This window comes from Callionymus lyra, chromosome 17, assembly GCF_982586985.1.
Source record: "Callionymus lyra chromosome 17, fCalLyr1.hap1.1, whole genome shotgun sequence".
NCBI classification, from domain to species: domain Eukaryota; kingdom Metazoa; phylum Chordata; class Actinopteri; order Syngnathiformes; family Callionymidae; genus Callionymus; species Callionymus lyra.
Window position 1 is genome coordinate 547,842 of NC_141834.1, and position 18,163 is coordinate 566,004.

Genomic DNA, 18,163 nt, shown 5'->3' on the forward strand with positions numbered 1-18,163 from the left:
TCTATTATTGCCATTGATGTAATGACATCATCTGCACGACGAGGGGCGCCAAAAAAACCCGACTATAACGCATTAAAGATATCTTTTTAATGTACAATGAATAATTATACAATTACGAGTATACATTCACACGTATTGGGATGAGAAGGTGAAAATCAAAAATCCAAAAATGCTGTTTGAGATAAAACTTAGATAATACTCGTACCATCTGTATGTTCAGCATGTTGGAGCGGTCATAAATAAACAAGATTGCATATATTTGAAGAACAGTGATAAGAAGACAGCTTTAGCAAGTCAAACAACTATATCAAGTTCCTTTGAGCATTTAATGGATCAGAATCTACTGACGGTTCCGCGCACACGCTACTTGACCAGAGGAGAGAAATGCTTCCAGGCTGTTGCTCCTAAGCTTTGGAACGCTAATATTTCTGCAGGCTTTTCCTTGATTTTCTGGGACTTCTGTGTTTGTCTTACGTGCCTTTTAAAGTATATATTTTAACTGTGTATTGTTTTTGATTGTTAAAGCGCTTGGTGACCCTGGTCTAGAAAGGCACTTTACACATAACATTCACTTACTTAATGGTCACAACTTGGATGTTTCATGGTTATTGCCACATGATATTTTAGTAAACATTTCCCTAATCAGTCATGACTATGCTCAATATAACATTTTATTTGTTTTATTTATTTAGTATCATTTGGGATCACGTTATCTATTTATACATATTCTAACACTTTTTTACATTTGTAAACCTTTTAACACTTAATTCTGTGGTAACAAACAATAATACATATGTTTGAGGACTGTGGAAATTAAATCTTCAATATGAACTTCATCTACTTTCTGACTTAATTTTATCAATTGTAAGTAATTGATTTACTTTGAATGTGTTATTTATCGGCACGATGAAAGTGATTTGAAGGTTAAAGTGTTACTTGTTTAATTCTCTGGAAGGGAAACATGCTACTGCATGACACGTTCTGCTTCCTTAGCAACCCCAATTATTCTAATTATAGCAATTATTGTAATTATATATAAGGCATTTTTATATATTTTAGGATGCTGAATATAAGATATATGATAAATTAATTATAAATGTTATAATTGCATAATTTTTATGACAAATAATTGTTAAGAACTGTAAACAATTTAAGTTAGTTTAAACATGCTACTTAGGTGGGAGAGTGGAATTTAAGTGTCCTTGCAAAACCAAGTTGGATAATGCACATATAGGAGGAAAACATTTTGGAAAAACAAGCTATTTTTTTAATATTTTAAATATATAAATTATAATAAAATGTATGAACAACTAAGAAGTCACAACAGTGCTTGTGGCAGAACTTGGTCTGAAGCAAAATGAGTTTTATAAAAAATAAATATTCTGGCAATACAATTCTGTGACTAATACAACAAATAAATAATGTGAGCTCAGAAAGGTCCAGTCTTGTCGACACTGAAACTCATAAATTAACATAAAATAGTCTCATCTATTGTCTATCTAACCAGTAGCAGACGGCAGCATAAGTCAGAGCTCCTGAGCACAGTGTCCTGTTGACAGAGAAAAGGACTCCAGGACGAAGGACCTGCAGATGGGACATCTGTCGAAGTGAGACACGCAGGTGTTGCACACACACGCGTGTCTGCAAGGCAGCAGCACACGGTTCACCTCTGCATTCTGACAAACCACACAGTCTTTGCCGCTGACCTCGGACCATTCTCTTTCGCTCTCTTCTTCCTCCTCCTCCAGCTGCTCTGGGAGTGGTGGCTGGTCTGTGCTCGGTTCCTCGCCAAAGGATTCCCATTGGTGTGTGTTCAGGTCTGGGTTAGAACGGATCCAATCCGCCCCGGAGCTCGCCGACATGAATAAAGGCTGCGACATGTAAACACTTGTGAGTGATAACTTGATTTACAAAGCGGTTTTCGTAAGAGTTTCTACAGCTCAAGTTAACTCATCAAGTTAACTCATTACTATTTAAGACTTTTTAATAGAATTTGAAATTTAGTTTAATAAAAAAAAAAAAAAAAAAAAAATGTTACCATTTGAAAATACATTTTTGTGTTCAGGTCTTTAAGACTTTTTAAATTTCATTTAATACATGTTATTACCAATTAAGGCCCCTTGTTTACTTCCAGACCAGAGGAGAGAAATCCTTCCAGGCTGTTGCTTCTTGAAGGAGTCTACTGCCTTCTTCAAGAAGCATCTTAAGACCTTTTTATTTGTGCAGGCTTATCATGATTATCTTGATTTCTTCAGTTTGTCACTGTTGTTGTCTTGGCCTTGGAGAGTTTTTAAATATATATGTATTTATAACAGAGTATTGTTTTGATGTTTAAGCACTTTATGACCTTCGTCTGTGAAAGGCACTTTACAAATAAAATGTAATACTTACTATTTTTAGATTGCTAAATTGAATAAAACTGTTTACAGATGAGAGAGATCATGTTCAAAAAAGAACTCCACTTATGAAGCAATTAATGTGTTGTTTTAGATTGTATATATAAAGTGTCTTTGTCTGATGTACCTTCAAGTCATACATGTTTCCCTTTGCTGTGAGCAGGTACTGGAACAGGATTCGTGCAGAAATGTTGTATATTTCATCTGGAACGTGAATGACAGTCACACTGGCCACCTACAGAAACAATCATAAAAAAACACAAAGGAAACACATTAGGGCTGTGAGAAAGAAAATATATACAGGGATATACATTTCATGACAACGTATTTTAAATAAAATGTCTTTTTCAAATCCGAATCAGAAACCTTTATTGCCAGTTTTGTTAACACAACATGAAAGAATGAAACAAGATAAAACACAAAATAAGCAGAATAAACAGAACAGCAAGGCAGCTTCTGGCTTCAAAATCTTTCTGATTATAGTTCTTTTGTAGTTTATATTTTTATAAAATGTGTCAAATAACCAATACTAATTAAAATAAAAAATAAAAATAATAATAATAATAATAATATTAACAAGTAAATATTTAAGCCGTTTGTTTTAGTCATTACGTCCTCTACAGCTAGAGGGACAACGAATTCCTGCAAGATCCTGGTGATGATTGAGGACAAGAGGATACAGTCAACTCCAGCAGGTTTTAAAGCTGATGTTTGGACATATTTTGGTTTCAAAACAAATGAAAATAGTTACGACCTCATCAAGAGTCATTCGTTCTGTTAATTCTGCAACACCAGAGTCAAGTACAATACCACAAATATATTGCTTTTCCTTCAGTATTGCAAAATGTTAGTTTCGTCGCCGTTGTATTGGGATACCCTATCACTATATTCTTGACAATACACAACCAATAGCACACATTATTTAGCCCACAACTTCCTACTTCACAGTGAGCAAAACGGTTTAAAACCACTATTCAGAGGTAACTTAGTATTTTGGAGCCAATAGAGCAACCTGGCAGCTCCATCAATTAATGGAAACTAAAGGTTTTGCAAGAATTCTAAATAGATGTGATGAACTCACAATGTTGTACGCCTCCCTGGCTTCTGGCTCCGACAGTGTCATCACAACCACCAGAGGGTAGCACTTCCTTGGCAACGTGCCGAAATCTTTGATCCCGAGGTCCGGAGGCATCTGTGTGTGGTGATCTTCCTCGACACCATCAGCAACACTAAGAAGCTGAGGTCAAGGAGCAAAGCAATTGAACTTTGACCACCAGGCAGTGAACATTCCAGATAATAGACACATTTTCACCACATAGCACAGTCGAAAATACAACATATTCACATTGTCGTAAATTCATATTTATCATGACTATCAAATTGGGGAGGAATATGTCTAACAAGAACAAAGTGTTTGATCTGAATGTTTTGACAGCTGGTAAAGGATACTGAAAACTCTGGTAGTGGTGAAAGAGATGCTGTAATGACTCCTTAAAATGGTGAGGAGTGCAGAGGTGCTGCCAGTTCTGGTGGATTTGCAGTGCCTGCTGCAGAGCTTCCACCTCACATCCCCAAAAACAGTTGAGGACACAAGGCTCCAGACAGCGAGCCTTCAGCGACACACCCTCTGGAACAGAATGGTATTTTACATCAACTAAACATAAACCAAAATAAAAAACAAGTTCATGCCAACTAAACCACAGATCTAGTTTCCAATTAGTTAATGTTATCAATTTTCTTCTCTTTTGACTACCCTAGTGAATATACTTTAATTATACTTAGTGGTTCTCAGTTGACTTAAAAAAGTAACTAAGTAAATACAATTGACTCTGTGAGATTACAAACTGCAGAGTCTTTTGTATTGTGTATACTTTACGATGAATTATTTACATAATATTAATGAGTGTTGATCACATTCTTTACAGTGTAGGCGAGCAGATTATCTCAGCGATTCTCTCACCTGTCACTGATGCAGGACCAGTGCAAATCTCAAGTGAGAATGGGTTGGTCACTTGTACCATTTGTTTTTCAGGTGTAGGGAGGGAGGTTTCTGTCTCCTCAGAGGTGCGTAGGATGACAGGAACATCAAAACCAAACCTGCAAGAAAAGACAAAAAAATGACAGTAGACCACATATCATATATTACAACTGCAACATAAACTACTTTCACTAAGAAAAGAACCCTATTTAGAAGTCCCCAGACAGGATCTTTTAATATAATCATTTTTGTCAGTCCTTCAGTACACTTCCAAAGCCACCATAATGGTTAATATATACATAAAACTTGCATAAACGGTATACATCTTAAAAAAAACCTCAATACACTGACACGGATGGCCAGTGGGAGACAAAGCTGTACTAAGTAAATGGAGTTGTTGATAAACAGAATATCTTTCTTCAGTGGCAAATTAAATGAAAATAAAATAAACTACCATCATTTACAATCCAATAATATTTAAAGAAATAAGAATGTGCCCCTCTCCCAACCAGGCATAACATATATTTTTTTCAATATCTAGAACGATTTCAATAAAGTTGTATTTACTTTCAAATCAAATTTTAACATTATATATGGTAATAATGGTTATTGTTCAAATCAAACCTTTTTTATCAATAAATATACGTGGGTTAAAACCTGTGTTTACTGTACTGACCTTTCATTCAAACAGTTAAAGTTTGGGTAATTTGGTTTGAAAGACAAAAATAAAACAATAGTAGTAGGTCGTTTGGTGATAATACAGTTACTATGTTATGCTATATTAAGCCAGCAATATCAGAAGGAATTATTTTAAGTAAAATCTGATGCATGTTTTCTAATTCGTACCAAAATAGGGAACTTATAACTCTGTACTGGAGACTTCCTTGTGCTAAGCTAGATATGCTAACTGTCACTTACCAGCCGAGCAACAACGCAGCTGTGACAAGGAAACACAAAAAAACTGCACCGATCGGAAACACTGGATAGTATTGGAACAGTGTCGCCAGGAAAGCCGCGACCATTTCTATTTATTTAATATATTAAACAGGTTTATCCAAGAAGACTAATATAAGTCACTAGCTACAACCATAACGCCTCCTGACAAACTACGGTGGCCGGAGTGGATATTTGTCTGGCGACAAGTAGAATAATCTGGTTGAAAAGAAAAAAAAAAGATAATGCCTACATCATCTAACAATATATAAAGTCGAAAAGCGTATTTTCAAAGGATTAATATTCTATTATATATATTTATATAAAAAAAAAGTATATCGAGTTTTAATAATGACGCTGATAAAGGCCATATTTTGGTTGACTTTCCGTTTCAAAATAAAATAAGGCTAGTTTCTTTAAGTTAAACAAAGAAAATTTGCTATGTAAATTAAAAGAATTAAGTGACCATGGTTTTGTTTATAAACAGCTTTTACTGCAATTTAAAAAAAACAAACATAAACGTATACATTCAGTCGTTGAAGTACCAACCGGAAGTAGCAGCATCATGTTTGGCTTGATAGGACGACATCCTAGCTAGCGCCGTGATTCCGTTAACGGTAACAGCGGAATAGATCCATACGGGATCGACTATGAGGAGCGGGAAGAGAAAAAGCCTAATATTTTCAATCGGAATCTTTGATATCAATCTATAAAGTCCACTGATATGTTCGGGATAATGGCGGCTCGGCGCACAGATGTGACCAGCTGAGAGTGAGAGGAAGTCAAGCTTCTCATCATCATCACACACACACACACACACACACACACACACACACAAACACACACAGAGATTTGGATCGTTTCGACATAATCTCCGTATAAATCATGAACAATATGAAGGACAAGTCGACTATTCGCCAACAAAGCTCGGAGAACAACTCCGTCAGCAGCAGTGAGTGGGACATGGCCAACGACGTGTTCGTGTCCTGCTACGACGAGAACCCAACCGGTCCCGGTCCCGGCGGGGAGAGCGACCCGCCGAAGCCCGACATCAACCGACATCTGCCGCTGCTGAGGGACGACGAACACCGGCTGCCGCAGGACGTCATGATGCTCTCCCTGGACGGGGAGGACTACAGCGACTCGTCCTATCTGGACCGGGACCTGGACTACACGGAGAGCGACGGCGGCAGCGTGACCACCAAGAAGCGGATCCGCTCCACCAGCTCGCGGCACCGGGGGGAGATCGTGACGGAGCTCGGCCCGGAGCAGGTGCGCTGGTTCTACAAGGAGGACAAGCGGACCTGGAAGCCGTTCGTAGGACACGACTCGTTGAAGATCGAGACCGCCTACGCGAGGTTTTGCGAGCAGAACCCAGACAAGGTCAGGCGTCTGAGTGAAGTCGCGGAACCGGAGGCGAAGTCTGGAGAGAGCCAGGCTGGGTCATCCGAGGCGGGCGGGTTCCGCTCCGGGTCGGAGGAGAGGAAGGAGCCCGTGGACGTGCACGTGGAGTCGGTGTGTGTCAGAGGGGGGCTCTATGAAGTGGACATCAAGGAGAAGGAGTGCTACCCTGTCTACTGGAACCGTGAGCAGACGTGAAGATTCATGTTCTCAAAAACCTCCTTTAAAACGACTTCTCTGATTGACAGCAATATTTTCCATAACTAATCGCTGACATCATCATTCAATATGAGAAATAATCGCATAATTAAATAGAATACACAAATCGGGAAATATATGTATATCTCTTCTGTAATCGTTTACTAAATATACATCTCTAAGAACTGTAATGGAGAAAGCCAAAGCTCAAATTCAAAAAATTAAAATCCCTCAATTTGAGCAAAGTATGTAGTTGCAAAAGTTTTAATATCGCTATCAAAAAGTGAAATACAAGAAAAGTATATAGATAAAACAGGTGAGGTCACTTATTCTTCCAAAATAGAGTTTTTAATTTTCATTATACAGAATTTGGGAAATACACAATAATTACAAGATCAAAAGGAAACAGGAAAACAGCCAGGGCCTCAAGTAAAAGTACTCTTTATCAAGACTGGCTCGGAAACATCTTCTCTCAGTGTGATCAGAAGTGGTATAGAATAGTGTTAACATAGATTCACTTTTTGTATGCCTTTGACCATGCCTGATATAAACAACCATAGAGGGACATTACTGGCCACACTGGATATTTGGTATTGAACAATATAAAACAAGTATAATACAATTATTTCCTGAAGTAGTTGTAAAATAATTAAAATAATTCATTTTGATTGCTTTTAGGGTAATTCCATATTATTGGTTTGGGCTACATTATTTGAAATGTCAATACCCGGATCATTATTTGCATTTTCTAACAGCTTCTCCAACAAATCCCCACCTGTTGTGCTACATCCCGCAGAGCAAGACCGCATCCCAGTGATGAGGGGCCAGTGGTTCATCGATGGGACGTGGCTTCCCCTGGAGGAGGACGAGAGCGACCTGATTGAGCTCGAGCACCTCGCCTGTTTTCGGGGACAACAGATGCGAGACACGTATGACATGGAGGCGGTGACCACCACAGTGGACAGCAAAGATGGTAAAATAAAGACTACATCCTTGTAAAGGGAGGATGAACTCTTTATATTATCTCACCTAAGAGCTATAGCTTAACTTAGCCCAGCTGATGACTCGTTTTTTACATTTCGCTTTTACATTAACTCATCATATGACCTTCAATTGGTGTGTCATTTGTCGTCATCATCTGCCCGTGATATTGCAATATTAGAGCTCATTACACAGAGGAGTGTGTCTAATCTGTCAGCACAAGGATGATTAAACTCACCGCCTGTTTAATTAAAGCTGAACTAAATGTGTGTCTCGCTATCCTCCAGCCATTCACAGTCTGAAGCTCAGCCGGAGTCATGTGGACTGGCACAGTGTGGACGAGGTGTACCTGTACAGCGACGCTACCACCTCCAAGATCGCACGGACGGTCACGCAGAAACTCGGCTTCTCTAAAGGTATTTGTTTAAAACATTGGAATAGGACTGTCGGGTATTCAAGCTCACTAAGAAGCAGGGCCGGGTCTAGACAGGCATGTATGAGGGGGCAGCCACAAATCTTGAGGGGGCATTGTGCTATTACTTACTTACTTACATGTACGTTTGAGGGGGCACAACATTTATTTGAGGGGGCCAGGCCCCCTCTTGCCCCTGCCTAGACCCGGCCCTGCTAAGAAGACACAATTTAGAGATAGAATAACGTTTGAGCAGAGATTTGTTTTTCATTTTCTTGCTGAGTTTGGAGGAATGACGTGTATGAATAGTTCACTCCTCACCCTTCACTCACCGGAGTGTATTAGAATTAGTGCTATTTTCAGTCTCATAATAGTTAAAAAAAAGTTTTTAAAAAATGATTTTTTTTTTATGGATTATTTTAAGTAATCATATCACTTTCTATTTGTTCAGGCTTTTCCTTGATTTTCTGGAACTCCTGTTGTGTTATGAGTTTTATCTTGACCTTTAAAGTATATACTTTATTGAATATTGTTTTGATTATTTAAGCGCTTTGTGACCCTGGTCTGGAAAAGCGCTATATAAATAAAAATGACTTACTTAATTACTTTTAATATTAAACAATTAAAAAAAAATCCTCTCCTTTAAAATATTATTTTAATTATATTAAGTAATACATTTTTTAAGTCATTATGTATGCATTTATATAGAATTCGAACTTGTAAAAAGTTATTATATTTTCCTTATTAGGACAAAATGTATAAATAGTTAAACCCTAACTATAAAGCATATATATATAATCATCATTTAAAGGCCCTCTTACACATAATAACGTGTTTTTGTCCCTCTCTGTTGACGAGAGAATTTTTCCTTAATCAACTATAGTCTTATTTCAACTGCATAGTGTCTTGAGATAACTTTGTTATGATAAGACACTTTAAATAAAATTGAATTGAATTGAGAGTTGCTGCTCAAGTGTCCTCTTGATCTCTAAGCCTCCAGCAGTGGCACCCGTCTGCACAGAGGGTACGTAGAAGATTCCGCACCTGAGGACACGCCACCTGAAACCACCCACATTGTTTTTGTGGTACATGGTATCGGTCAGAAGATGGATCAAGGCCGCATCATCAGAAACACCAGCATGTGAGTGTAACTGTAGCATATTGGGTTGCGTGTGCTTTTAGATTTCCTGCAACTCACCGCTTGATTTATTGTAGGATGAGAGACGCAGCCAGGAAGATGGAGGAGAAACACTTTGCTGATAGAACCACAGAACACGTGGAGTTCCTGCCTGTGGAATGGAGGTCGAAACTGGCTCTGGATGGAGGTACATCTAAAAAAAAAAAATCTTATTTATTTTTAGATAGATTCCAATTTTCAATTATATCTCCTAGACCTAAATATAAAAAAGGGCATTTACAGACCAAAGTGAATATTTTCAGTTTACCCTGTTTTAGGATTCGAGAGATTAAAGATTGAGTAATATCAGGTAACTTTTCTCTCAGACATTTACAGACTTGATTTGTTCTTGCAGACACTGTGGACTCTATCACTCCGGACAAAGTGCGAGGGCTCCGAGACATGCTGAACAGCAGTGCCATGGACATCATGTACTACACCAGTCCTCTGTACAGAGACGAGGTGAGACTTTTTATTTATTTTATTTTCATTTAGTGTGCAGCCCGCAGTATTATCAATATCTTATACCGTTGTTAAAACTACAATGGATTAAGTAGCTGTATCTTTATCATGCAACTTATGAGTATTTATAATCAAAAAGATATTTCAACTTAAATTATCAGCTAAGAAACATTTTTCTTAAAAGAAAAGGAGCTGAGAAAAGAAAAGTTCTTATTATCATACTTTCCTATATCACTGAGTAGAATATTTACTTCATACTTCACTTTGTCCATTGATTATTGATGTAATGTAAAGCTGTATTTATCTTTTTCCTTTGATCGTTAACGTGTTTAATGTCAATATTATGTTTGTCATGTAAAGATTATATATGTCACCTCAGTTACAAATCCCTGTTAACATTATCCAATAAAAGAAACATTCACTTTTCAACTTTTCATTTCAGTTAAAAATGAGTCTTTCATTTTTATAGTTTACCTTTTTTTTAATAATCTCAACAGATGCGACTTGTCAAAAATTATTCACATCACATTTTGTTGGAACTTGCTGTTTGCGACCTTGGCTCCTGCAAAGTCTAATAAAGGTAGCATTATTATTATTAAAACGACAGTCTTTCTGCAGATTAATCGAGGTCTGACCAATGAGCTCAACCGCCTCTACATGCTCTTCTGCTCTCGGAATCCTGACTTCGAGATGAACGGAAAAGTGTCCATAGTCTCACACTCGCTCGGCTGTGTCATCACCTTCGATATCATGACCGGCTGGGACCCAGTTCGTTTCCATTACCAAGAAGAACCAGATCTGGATGAAACGATGGCCCGATGGCCCTGTGATGAACAGCGGCATCTTCAAGAGCAGCTCAGACTCACAAGGCTCAGGTACACGGTCTTATCTTCATTTTAGCTTGGAGGTTTTTAAATCATGTATTTGACATTGTATATCATCAACCAACTAGGCTCAGGGACCTGGAGGACCAGATCCAGGGTCTTCAGACTTTGTCCTGTGTTGCAGTGCCAGCTTTAAAATTCAAGGTAGTGTTGATTGATAAATGTATTTTCTCCCTCGTCATTTATTGGATCTCCTTGAGAGTGTCTCAAAGCCACCAATGCCTCAACAAACCTCTAGTCAAGCCTTTGTTTCCCATCTTGAACACTCAAGAGCATGTTTGTGGTTTCCTAAGAGAACAAGGATTTATGTTTGTTTGGTCCACCTTGACAGTGTTTGTGCATCCACTAAAGTGTGTCTCTGCCGCCTCTGTGTCACTGCAAATGTTTGTTCATCCATTCATTAGTGCCCATGTTACTGTGCACATGTTTTTGAGTACATTTTTTGAGCGTGTCTTTAAGATCATACAGTTTTTTGTACCTTTTTCAAGTATATTCTTCTCTATATCCATGTGTCATGGATTAAAAGTAACAAATGATGTCCCCTATAGCTACATTTTTTTTATTTTACACGACAATTCAGTACCATTAGTTGCACTTAAAACAATAAAAGTACTATACTATATTTTTGGGCTGTCTATTGGAAAGAATCTGGTAATAAGAAACGTATAATGATACAGAGGAAGGGATGTGATATATTGTGATATATAGTGACACTGTAGGAACAAGATATAGATAATTTGTAGTATTGCCCGAGTACTTGACTGTGGCGTTTACAAGACCGCATGACTCTTGACGAAGACTTTCATTTGTTTTGAAACCAAAATATGTCCAATATCCTCTAGTCCTCAGTCATTGTTGGGATCTTGCAGGATTTCACAGTTCCTTTAGCTGCAGAGGATGTTAGGACTGCCAACTAGTGGCAGAAAGTTAACTATGCAACCCAAGGTGCCTTCTTGTTGACCACAACATCCTGCTCTTTTGAACCAGGTGGAGAACTTCTTCTGTATGGGGTCCCCTCTAGCTGTATTCTTGGCACTGCGAGGAATCCGACCAGGTAGCAACGGAGTCCAGGACCACATCCTTCCTACCTCCATCTGCAAACGTCTCTTTAACATTTTCCACCCGACAGACCCTGTGGTAAGATCAATGATTTTTATTTTATTTTGTCTGATTTGATGATTTGTGTCGCACTATATTTCAGGCTTACAGGCTTGAGCCTCTCATCCTGAAGCACTACAGCAATATTTCACCCGTTCAAATCCACTGGTAAGTAGGAAGATTTTTTGTTTATGCTCAAACTTTTTGTATGTCCATTAACTAATATGAAACGTATAACCCCAACAAGAGATTGATATGCTCAGGTAAATAGAAAATGTATTGCCCAATAACAAACATATACTTTATTACATGAAATATTTTAATGTTTGAATTCATTGATTTTATTTAATACCTATTTTGGGCAACGGTAAGACAAATATTCCCAACAAATGGTAGTTGTGTTTTTATTTATTTATTAAGTAATGTTATGTATTTCAAGTAATGTATTTGTGTATTATAGTTTAGTATTTAAGTATTTATGTCAGGCACACATTATTGATGAATAAAAGTAGCAATGAAAAGTCAAATATTGAAAAACGGCAACGCTGTTACAGAGCTCTTGGGAAAGTCTGTTTTTTTTTCAGTTACATTTTTTTATACTGACCCAATGATCAGTTTTATTTTTTTTACTTTGACCCCATGAGTGACACATGATGCTGCAGAGCCTCCAGTGCAGGACCACAAGACTGCTGAACAGCTTCTTACTCACAGAACCCTGTGTACAGCTGCTCTGTACACAAAATATGTATTACCGTTATTTTGAAACCCTTCAAGGGTATTATGTTATTAATATTTTTTTTATTATTATGTTGTGTACTACTCTTAACGCCGCTGCACATTTTCACAACTGTTTTTTAATGTTGTGCAATCTTATTGTTGATAATGCTAAAAACATTTATGCATCAAATGACCGCTTCATAATCTGAGACCAGCGATGTTGAATTCCGGATTGTTCTTCATCCAGGTACAACACTACTTCCCCCACACCGTATGACCAGATCAGACCCATATTGATAAACCCCCCGAAGGAGACCACATCAGTGTCAGACTCTGAGAGCATCCCCAGCCCTTGCACCTCTCCACCTCAAACCCGGAGGCACTATGGGGAGTCCATCACTAATTTGGGAAAGGCCAGCATCATGGGTGAGTGTGCTTTTTATTTTGATGAGTGAACACTCGGGAGCTTCATGTGGCCGGAGAAACACAAACTGATTGAATTGTTGATATTGGCTACTCTTAAAAGATCAATGGAAGCAATTAGCCTCTGTCAATGACACACCATGACTTTTCCTTTTCTTATGACATGGCAAATCTATTTGCTGACCCGTGTGAAGATTCTTAACGTCATTCCATATCACAGCACTTAATGACTGTAATTATTTTAGACTATAAATGTTGCTACACAAAATGTAATAGGTTTTGATAAATACATTTGCTCAATTCTTTCCGATGCATTTGATTTTAGAAAAAAGGGATTGTCATTGTTTCCAATGACTTATACAACCATCAGGTAACTAGTAAAGCATAAGTCTTTTATAAATCTAATAAAAATAAATAAATAATTTGTAAGTGATAAAAACAAGACGAAAAAGAAACACTGTTGACCTTATCTTATCTAGAACAGTCAATAAGTAAAACATTTGTTTATTCACCTATGATTTAAGTATATCTTTCAAAGGAAATGCAGTTTTGTTGTCTATATTGTTTGTTACAAACTAACCTTTAAATTAAATACATTATAGATAACAAAAATAAAAGTATATAAAACCTTTCCATGGACCTTTTTTTTCATGAAGAATATTTTTTTAGTTTTAAGACTCTATATAGATAAATGTTCCTATCTAGTACATGCATAATCTTTAATGAATTTACTACTGTTGAAGTACATTTTTTTTTTAAACTACTTAGGGGCTGCAAGTATTGGAAAAGGAATCGGGGGAATTTTGTTCTCCCGGTTTTCGCGATCCAGCGGGCAGGTTAGTGGTGCAGAGGAAGAGCAACCTCCAGACGGTGAGAGTGGATTGGGTGAAGCAGGCACGGCATCAGCAGAGGAGGTACTCGGGGTGACCGACTGTCATGACAAACAGGAGGAGGAGGTGAAAGTAGAGGAGCCTCCCTCTATGTCACAGTCGGCATCAGCAGTCATGGACATCACCTCTCGTAAGTATTAGAATGTTAAATCATTCTTGACATAATTCCTTTTTTTCTTTCATAAACAAATCTTTACATATGTGGTTATAGTAATTAATGTGAACAATATTTTTTTAAGTACAGTTTTCTTCCTAATATAACTAGATATTAATTAATATGTCATATTGATTATTAATAAGTTTTCCCCTCTCTTTTTAATAGAAATCATTTTTTACATTAGTTTTAGTTTTTAACGATTTTTTTTTTTTTTTTCGTTCTAAATTATTTATGACATATTTATTTTTTCTATAAAATTTTATTTTTCTGTGAAGAGTATTTATAAATGAAAAATGCATATTGAATTTATCAGTATTGCTTATTGAGTATGAAGTTCAACTTTTTATATAATTTTTCTACATTTAAGTGCTCTGCTATGGGAAAATTTTTTGTTTTTTTGTTTTGTTTTTTTAAAGCGTGTTATTGTGCTTAAAGGACATTTCCACAGAACAAACATTACCCTAAGTCAATTACTCTACTGTTATTAAGTGCTGGCTTTTATTATTTAAAAACTTCATTTATACAATTGATCTCAGCTTTCTGATCATAATGTGCCAGCAAAAGTGTTTAAAATACCTAATGTAAGTAAGTAAGTAATTTGTATTTGTAAAGCGCCTAATGCACTTTTTTCTATCCACAAAGTTAAGTGGAATTTGTTGTTTAGCAAGATGCTGTCGTGGTTAGGGCTGCATCCAGATTAGATTTAAACAAACCACCAGTTAGTCTTGTTAAAACATTTCTGTTGTAGCCAGGCACGAGAGATTATTGTGAGGTACTAAAAAGTAGTTTGAAACACGTTCAATAGCAAAGAATAGTTAAATGATGAGGGAAAAAGGATCAATATATTGAAGGTATTATTATTGACAGTAAATCAAATTAAAGTAGGTGGATTTGTTAATGCTGTTAGCGATAGTGTTTTCCCTTGATCAATAATATTTCTCTGACAAGATATGGATTGTATTACAGCTATTGTGGAAGTGATTCATGACTTAAATGAGAGTTAAAGATGCTTGTTTTTTTTATTGAGCGTGACCAGGTAGCACAAGATCAGACTCAGTTAGTTTGGACTCATGATGAGGAATGAGATGAGGAAGACATCTGGATGTTCAAAGTGAAGAAACCAAAAACAGGAAGTGAAAGACCATTGAGATTCATGGTTATACTCTAAAAACCCAGAGAGGGAAGGTGTGTCAAGTGAGGACACTCAAGCTAGGTTAAGGTGGTGGAGGGTGACTTGCTGAAAGACGAAGAAGATGTTTGTACTTCGAAGACCAAGTACTCAGTCTTTGTCTTTCCTTGCTGCAGTGGAACTGGAGCGACGCATCGACTTCGAACTTCGGGAAGGTTTGGTTGAGAGCCGCTACTGGTCGACGGTAACTTCACACACGGCTTACTGGTGCTCCTATGACGTGGCTCTGTTCCTGTTGACCTTCATGTACCGACCTCAGGAGCAGTCAGACACTGCAGTGGACATCTCAGAGTACTCCTAACAAACATACTGATGAGGGAGCCCAATTACTCTCTTGACGTATTTACAAATTTTTTCCACTTTTTTGACTAAAATTGTTCTCAAAATGCCTGATATTTTACTGGAGGAATGCTTGATATGAAATGAATAGAAGTAAGGTTTCTTCTTAGGACTTATGTTAAGTGAAGAGTGAATGACTGTTGTTTTTGAACATTGCCTTTATATCTGAAAATGTCCAGAGATGAAGGGAATTTTTTTGAACATGCATGTAAACACACACACAAACACACAGAAATGACATATCAAATCGAAAATCTGACCTAGTTTAGACACTGTGACTTTTGGCAGATTAGACCAACTCTGCCCTGACATTTGCAAAGCACTCTTTACTTATTATCTTCTGATGCTTAAGAAGCCCAGTGACATGGTTTGTCTATGGTTGCCGTGAAAAAAATGAATCAGAAGAAGAGGTTGGACTTTGCGATTTTAAATTGAGCTTGTTCATACTTTGTTCCACCCAACATCACCTACACCACCTTTTAGGCAATAAGTCATCTTTACAACTCAGCATGAAAAGGGCCTTTTTTCATTCATGTTTACACGTCTACAACCCTTTACTAATACAGTATGTGCCATAAAAACTGGAAAGGGAGGGGGTTGTCGACCTTAACACAGTTCTAATCTGGCGTTTGAACATTTATTCATGTAGATTCTCAAACATTCAGGTAATTGTTATTACATCTTCATTTATTCATTCGAATCTGGATTCAGGCCCTTCATTTTATGTCTCATTGGCCTCTGATGAGTTTGTTTGTTTTCCTGTTGTACTTGTCTTGGTAGTCATTGGTGAATTTTACAAAAAACACATTTGTCCTTTCTTGTGCTCTTGTCTTAAGTCTTGTCATGGTTTTGCCTCATTTTATTAGAGAATCATAAGTAAAAGGAATGCCAGAGCCCTTCAGATATGTGTCATATCCACCTGCTTTACCTCGATAGGATCTGGAGCCAACTGCAATGGTTATTTACAAGGTCTTATTCTCTAGTGGATTGTGTGCGCTAGGTTTAGGCTTTAGTTGTCTTTTACAGCCATTACACAGCCTAAGAAATACATCTTTTTATATATTTAGGCGATAATTTAAAGTTGCTTATAGATGCTGTCCAGATATCTGAACCATCGTCACCAGCTAAATCCCAGCTCCATAAGCTTTTCTGTTGATGTGTTTTTTTTTAGTTTTTTTTTTAAGAATCCCTTAAGTTCCAAGACAGTTTACCCCTGACTGCCTTATACGGTTCAACTAGCAGGTTGCATGGAAACCTCCTGACACTGAATTTGGGACTTGGTGTAAGCACTGAGTGCTGAGTAAGCATTAGTGCGTTAGAAGTAAGAAACATCTCATACCATAGTACATCCTCGCTTGTTGGCGCTATGGCTGTGTCATCTCTGTCGACTTGTTCTGCAGCAGCTCTATTTAACGTTCTACTGCTGGAATGATTAAGTAAAGCAAAGCAAAGTTGAATCTTTTGACGGTACTTGCCAACATGCTTCAGTCAGTTTCCTATTCACCTGCATGAGGAGGTCTTACTGCGATGAAATCATTAACAAACTTACATCATTGCCTTTCCTAACGCAGAGCATAATTTCGTTTTCTTTTAATCTACAAGCTCTTATTTGTGTCCCTTCACTTTGAATATAGCATTACAGCTATAAGTCAGAATATGAAGGTAAATCAAATCAAGATTTAAAAGTTTGTTTCTGGCTCCTCTGGTGTCATAACAGTGGAACTGCAATGCTGAGGCTTCTCTGTTCTGCTGTTGCATTGCCGCATGCGTGTTTGTTTACAAAACAAGACAAAGACTGTTGTTGGTGGTTTCTTTTTCTTTATCTTCCTGTTCAGTTGAAAAAGTCCTTCATATGAAAACATCGTTTCTGACACACTTACGTAAAGTCTTGGTCACATGACACACAGATTATCCAGGACAGGTCGTTGAGGCAAAGTGATGTAGAGAAAAGCATTGTTAAAAATAGTGAGAGCTTTACTGTTATTGAGAGTCATGATTGTTTAAAATGATATCCGAGAATAATATCAAAATATTAGGTGATACTGCTTTCAGTAGACTGGTGTGCTTGCCCACTACTCCATTTTAAGCTTGTCAAAATGTATTCAAAACTTGTGTGACGAACACCAATATTGTGCCATATCAACAGGTTTTACATTGATGTACCTATATAGAAATTACTGCTGCTTCTATTTGGATTTGGAATCTGCAGTTTTGGTTTTTTTTTTATTTAAGTTTTTTTTTTACAGTTGGTAAGAAAAAATTAGTTTGAGTTACTTATTTATTCACTGCCTGATTTATGTATTACTCATGTACCACTTTATTTTACCCATGATTTCTTGCCTTGCCACACACCCATGTGTTACAAGTCACACAGCAGTGACTAGGAAGAAGACCCATGACGTGATTTTACCATATCAGAAACTACTCTGTATAAACTATTGATTGTTTTCACAGTTTATTTTGCCCCTTCCTTATGTAAATGACTCTCCTTGGGTGAGGTTTGCTTCACCTTGAAAAAATATTTTCAT

General features: G+C 37.2%; 2 protein-coding genes across 2 annotated transcripts; one reads left to right on the forward strand and one right to left on the reverse strand.

The window, feature by feature from the left end:
• Nucleotides 1-70: 70 nt before the first annotated feature.
• Nucleotides 71-5,463, reverse strand: cgrrf1 (cell growth regulator with ring finger domain 1). The gene is made up of 6 exons (XM_087812589.1): nucleotides 5,293-5,463; nucleotides 4,357-4,493; nucleotides 3,846-4,023; nucleotides 3,478-3,625; nucleotides 2,524-2,631; nucleotides 71-1,871 (listed from the first exon to the last, which is right to left on the reverse strand). The coding sequence occupies exons 1-6, from the start codon at nucleotides 5,394-5,396 to the stop codon at nucleotides 1,527-1,529; spliced, it is 1,020 nt and encodes a 339-aa protein (XP_087668715.1). The 5' UTR covers nucleotides 5,397-5,463; the 3' UTR covers nucleotides 71-1,526.
• A 422-nt stretch (nucleotides 5,464-5,885) lies between these two features.
• ddhd1b (DDHD domain containing 1b) lies at nucleotides 5,886-18,163 on the forward strand. The gene is made up of 13 exons (XM_087813199.1): nucleotides 5,886-6,892; nucleotides 7,703-7,879; nucleotides 8,175-8,303; nucleotides 9,293-9,440; nucleotides 9,515-9,624; nucleotides 9,832-9,938; nucleotides 10,557-10,813; nucleotides 10,891-10,966; nucleotides 11,810-11,959; nucleotides 12,024-12,088; nucleotides 12,885-13,063; nucleotides 13,829-14,080; nucleotides 15,413-18,163. The coding sequence occupies exons 1-13, from the start codon at nucleotides 6,193-6,195 to the stop codon at nucleotides 15,595-15,597; spliced, it is 2,535 nt and encodes an 844-aa protein (XP_087669325.1). The 5' UTR covers nucleotides 5,886-6,192; the 3' UTR covers nucleotides 15,598-18,163.

Bases quoted from the DNA above. Each gene is read 5' to 3' on its own strand.
- cgrrf1 (XM_087812589.1), bottom strand. From the start codon at position 5,396: ATGGTCGCGGCTTTCCTGGCGACACTGTTCCAATACTATCCAGTGTTT. The intron at 4,024-4,356 runs GTGAGAGAATCG...ATTCTGTTCCAG, and splicing joins TGGTCCTGCATCAGTGACAG to AGGGTGTGTCGCTGAAGGCT. The intron at 2,632-3,477 runs GTGAGTTCATCA...TTGTTTCTGTAG, and splicing joins CCAGGGAGGCGTACAACATT to GTGGCCAGTGTGACTGTCAT.
- ddhd1b (XM_087813199.1), top strand. From the start codon at position 6,193: ATGAACAATATGAAGGACAAGTCGACTATTCGCCAACAAAGCTCGGAG. The intron at 10,814-10,890 runs GTACACGGTCTT...TCAACCAACTAG, and splicing joins CTCAGACTCACAAGGCTCAG to GCTCAGGGACCTGGAGGACC. The intron at 10,967-11,809 runs GTAGTGTTGATT...CTTTTGAACCAG, and splicing joins TGCCAGCTTTAAAATTCAAG to GTGGAGAACTTCTTCTGTAT.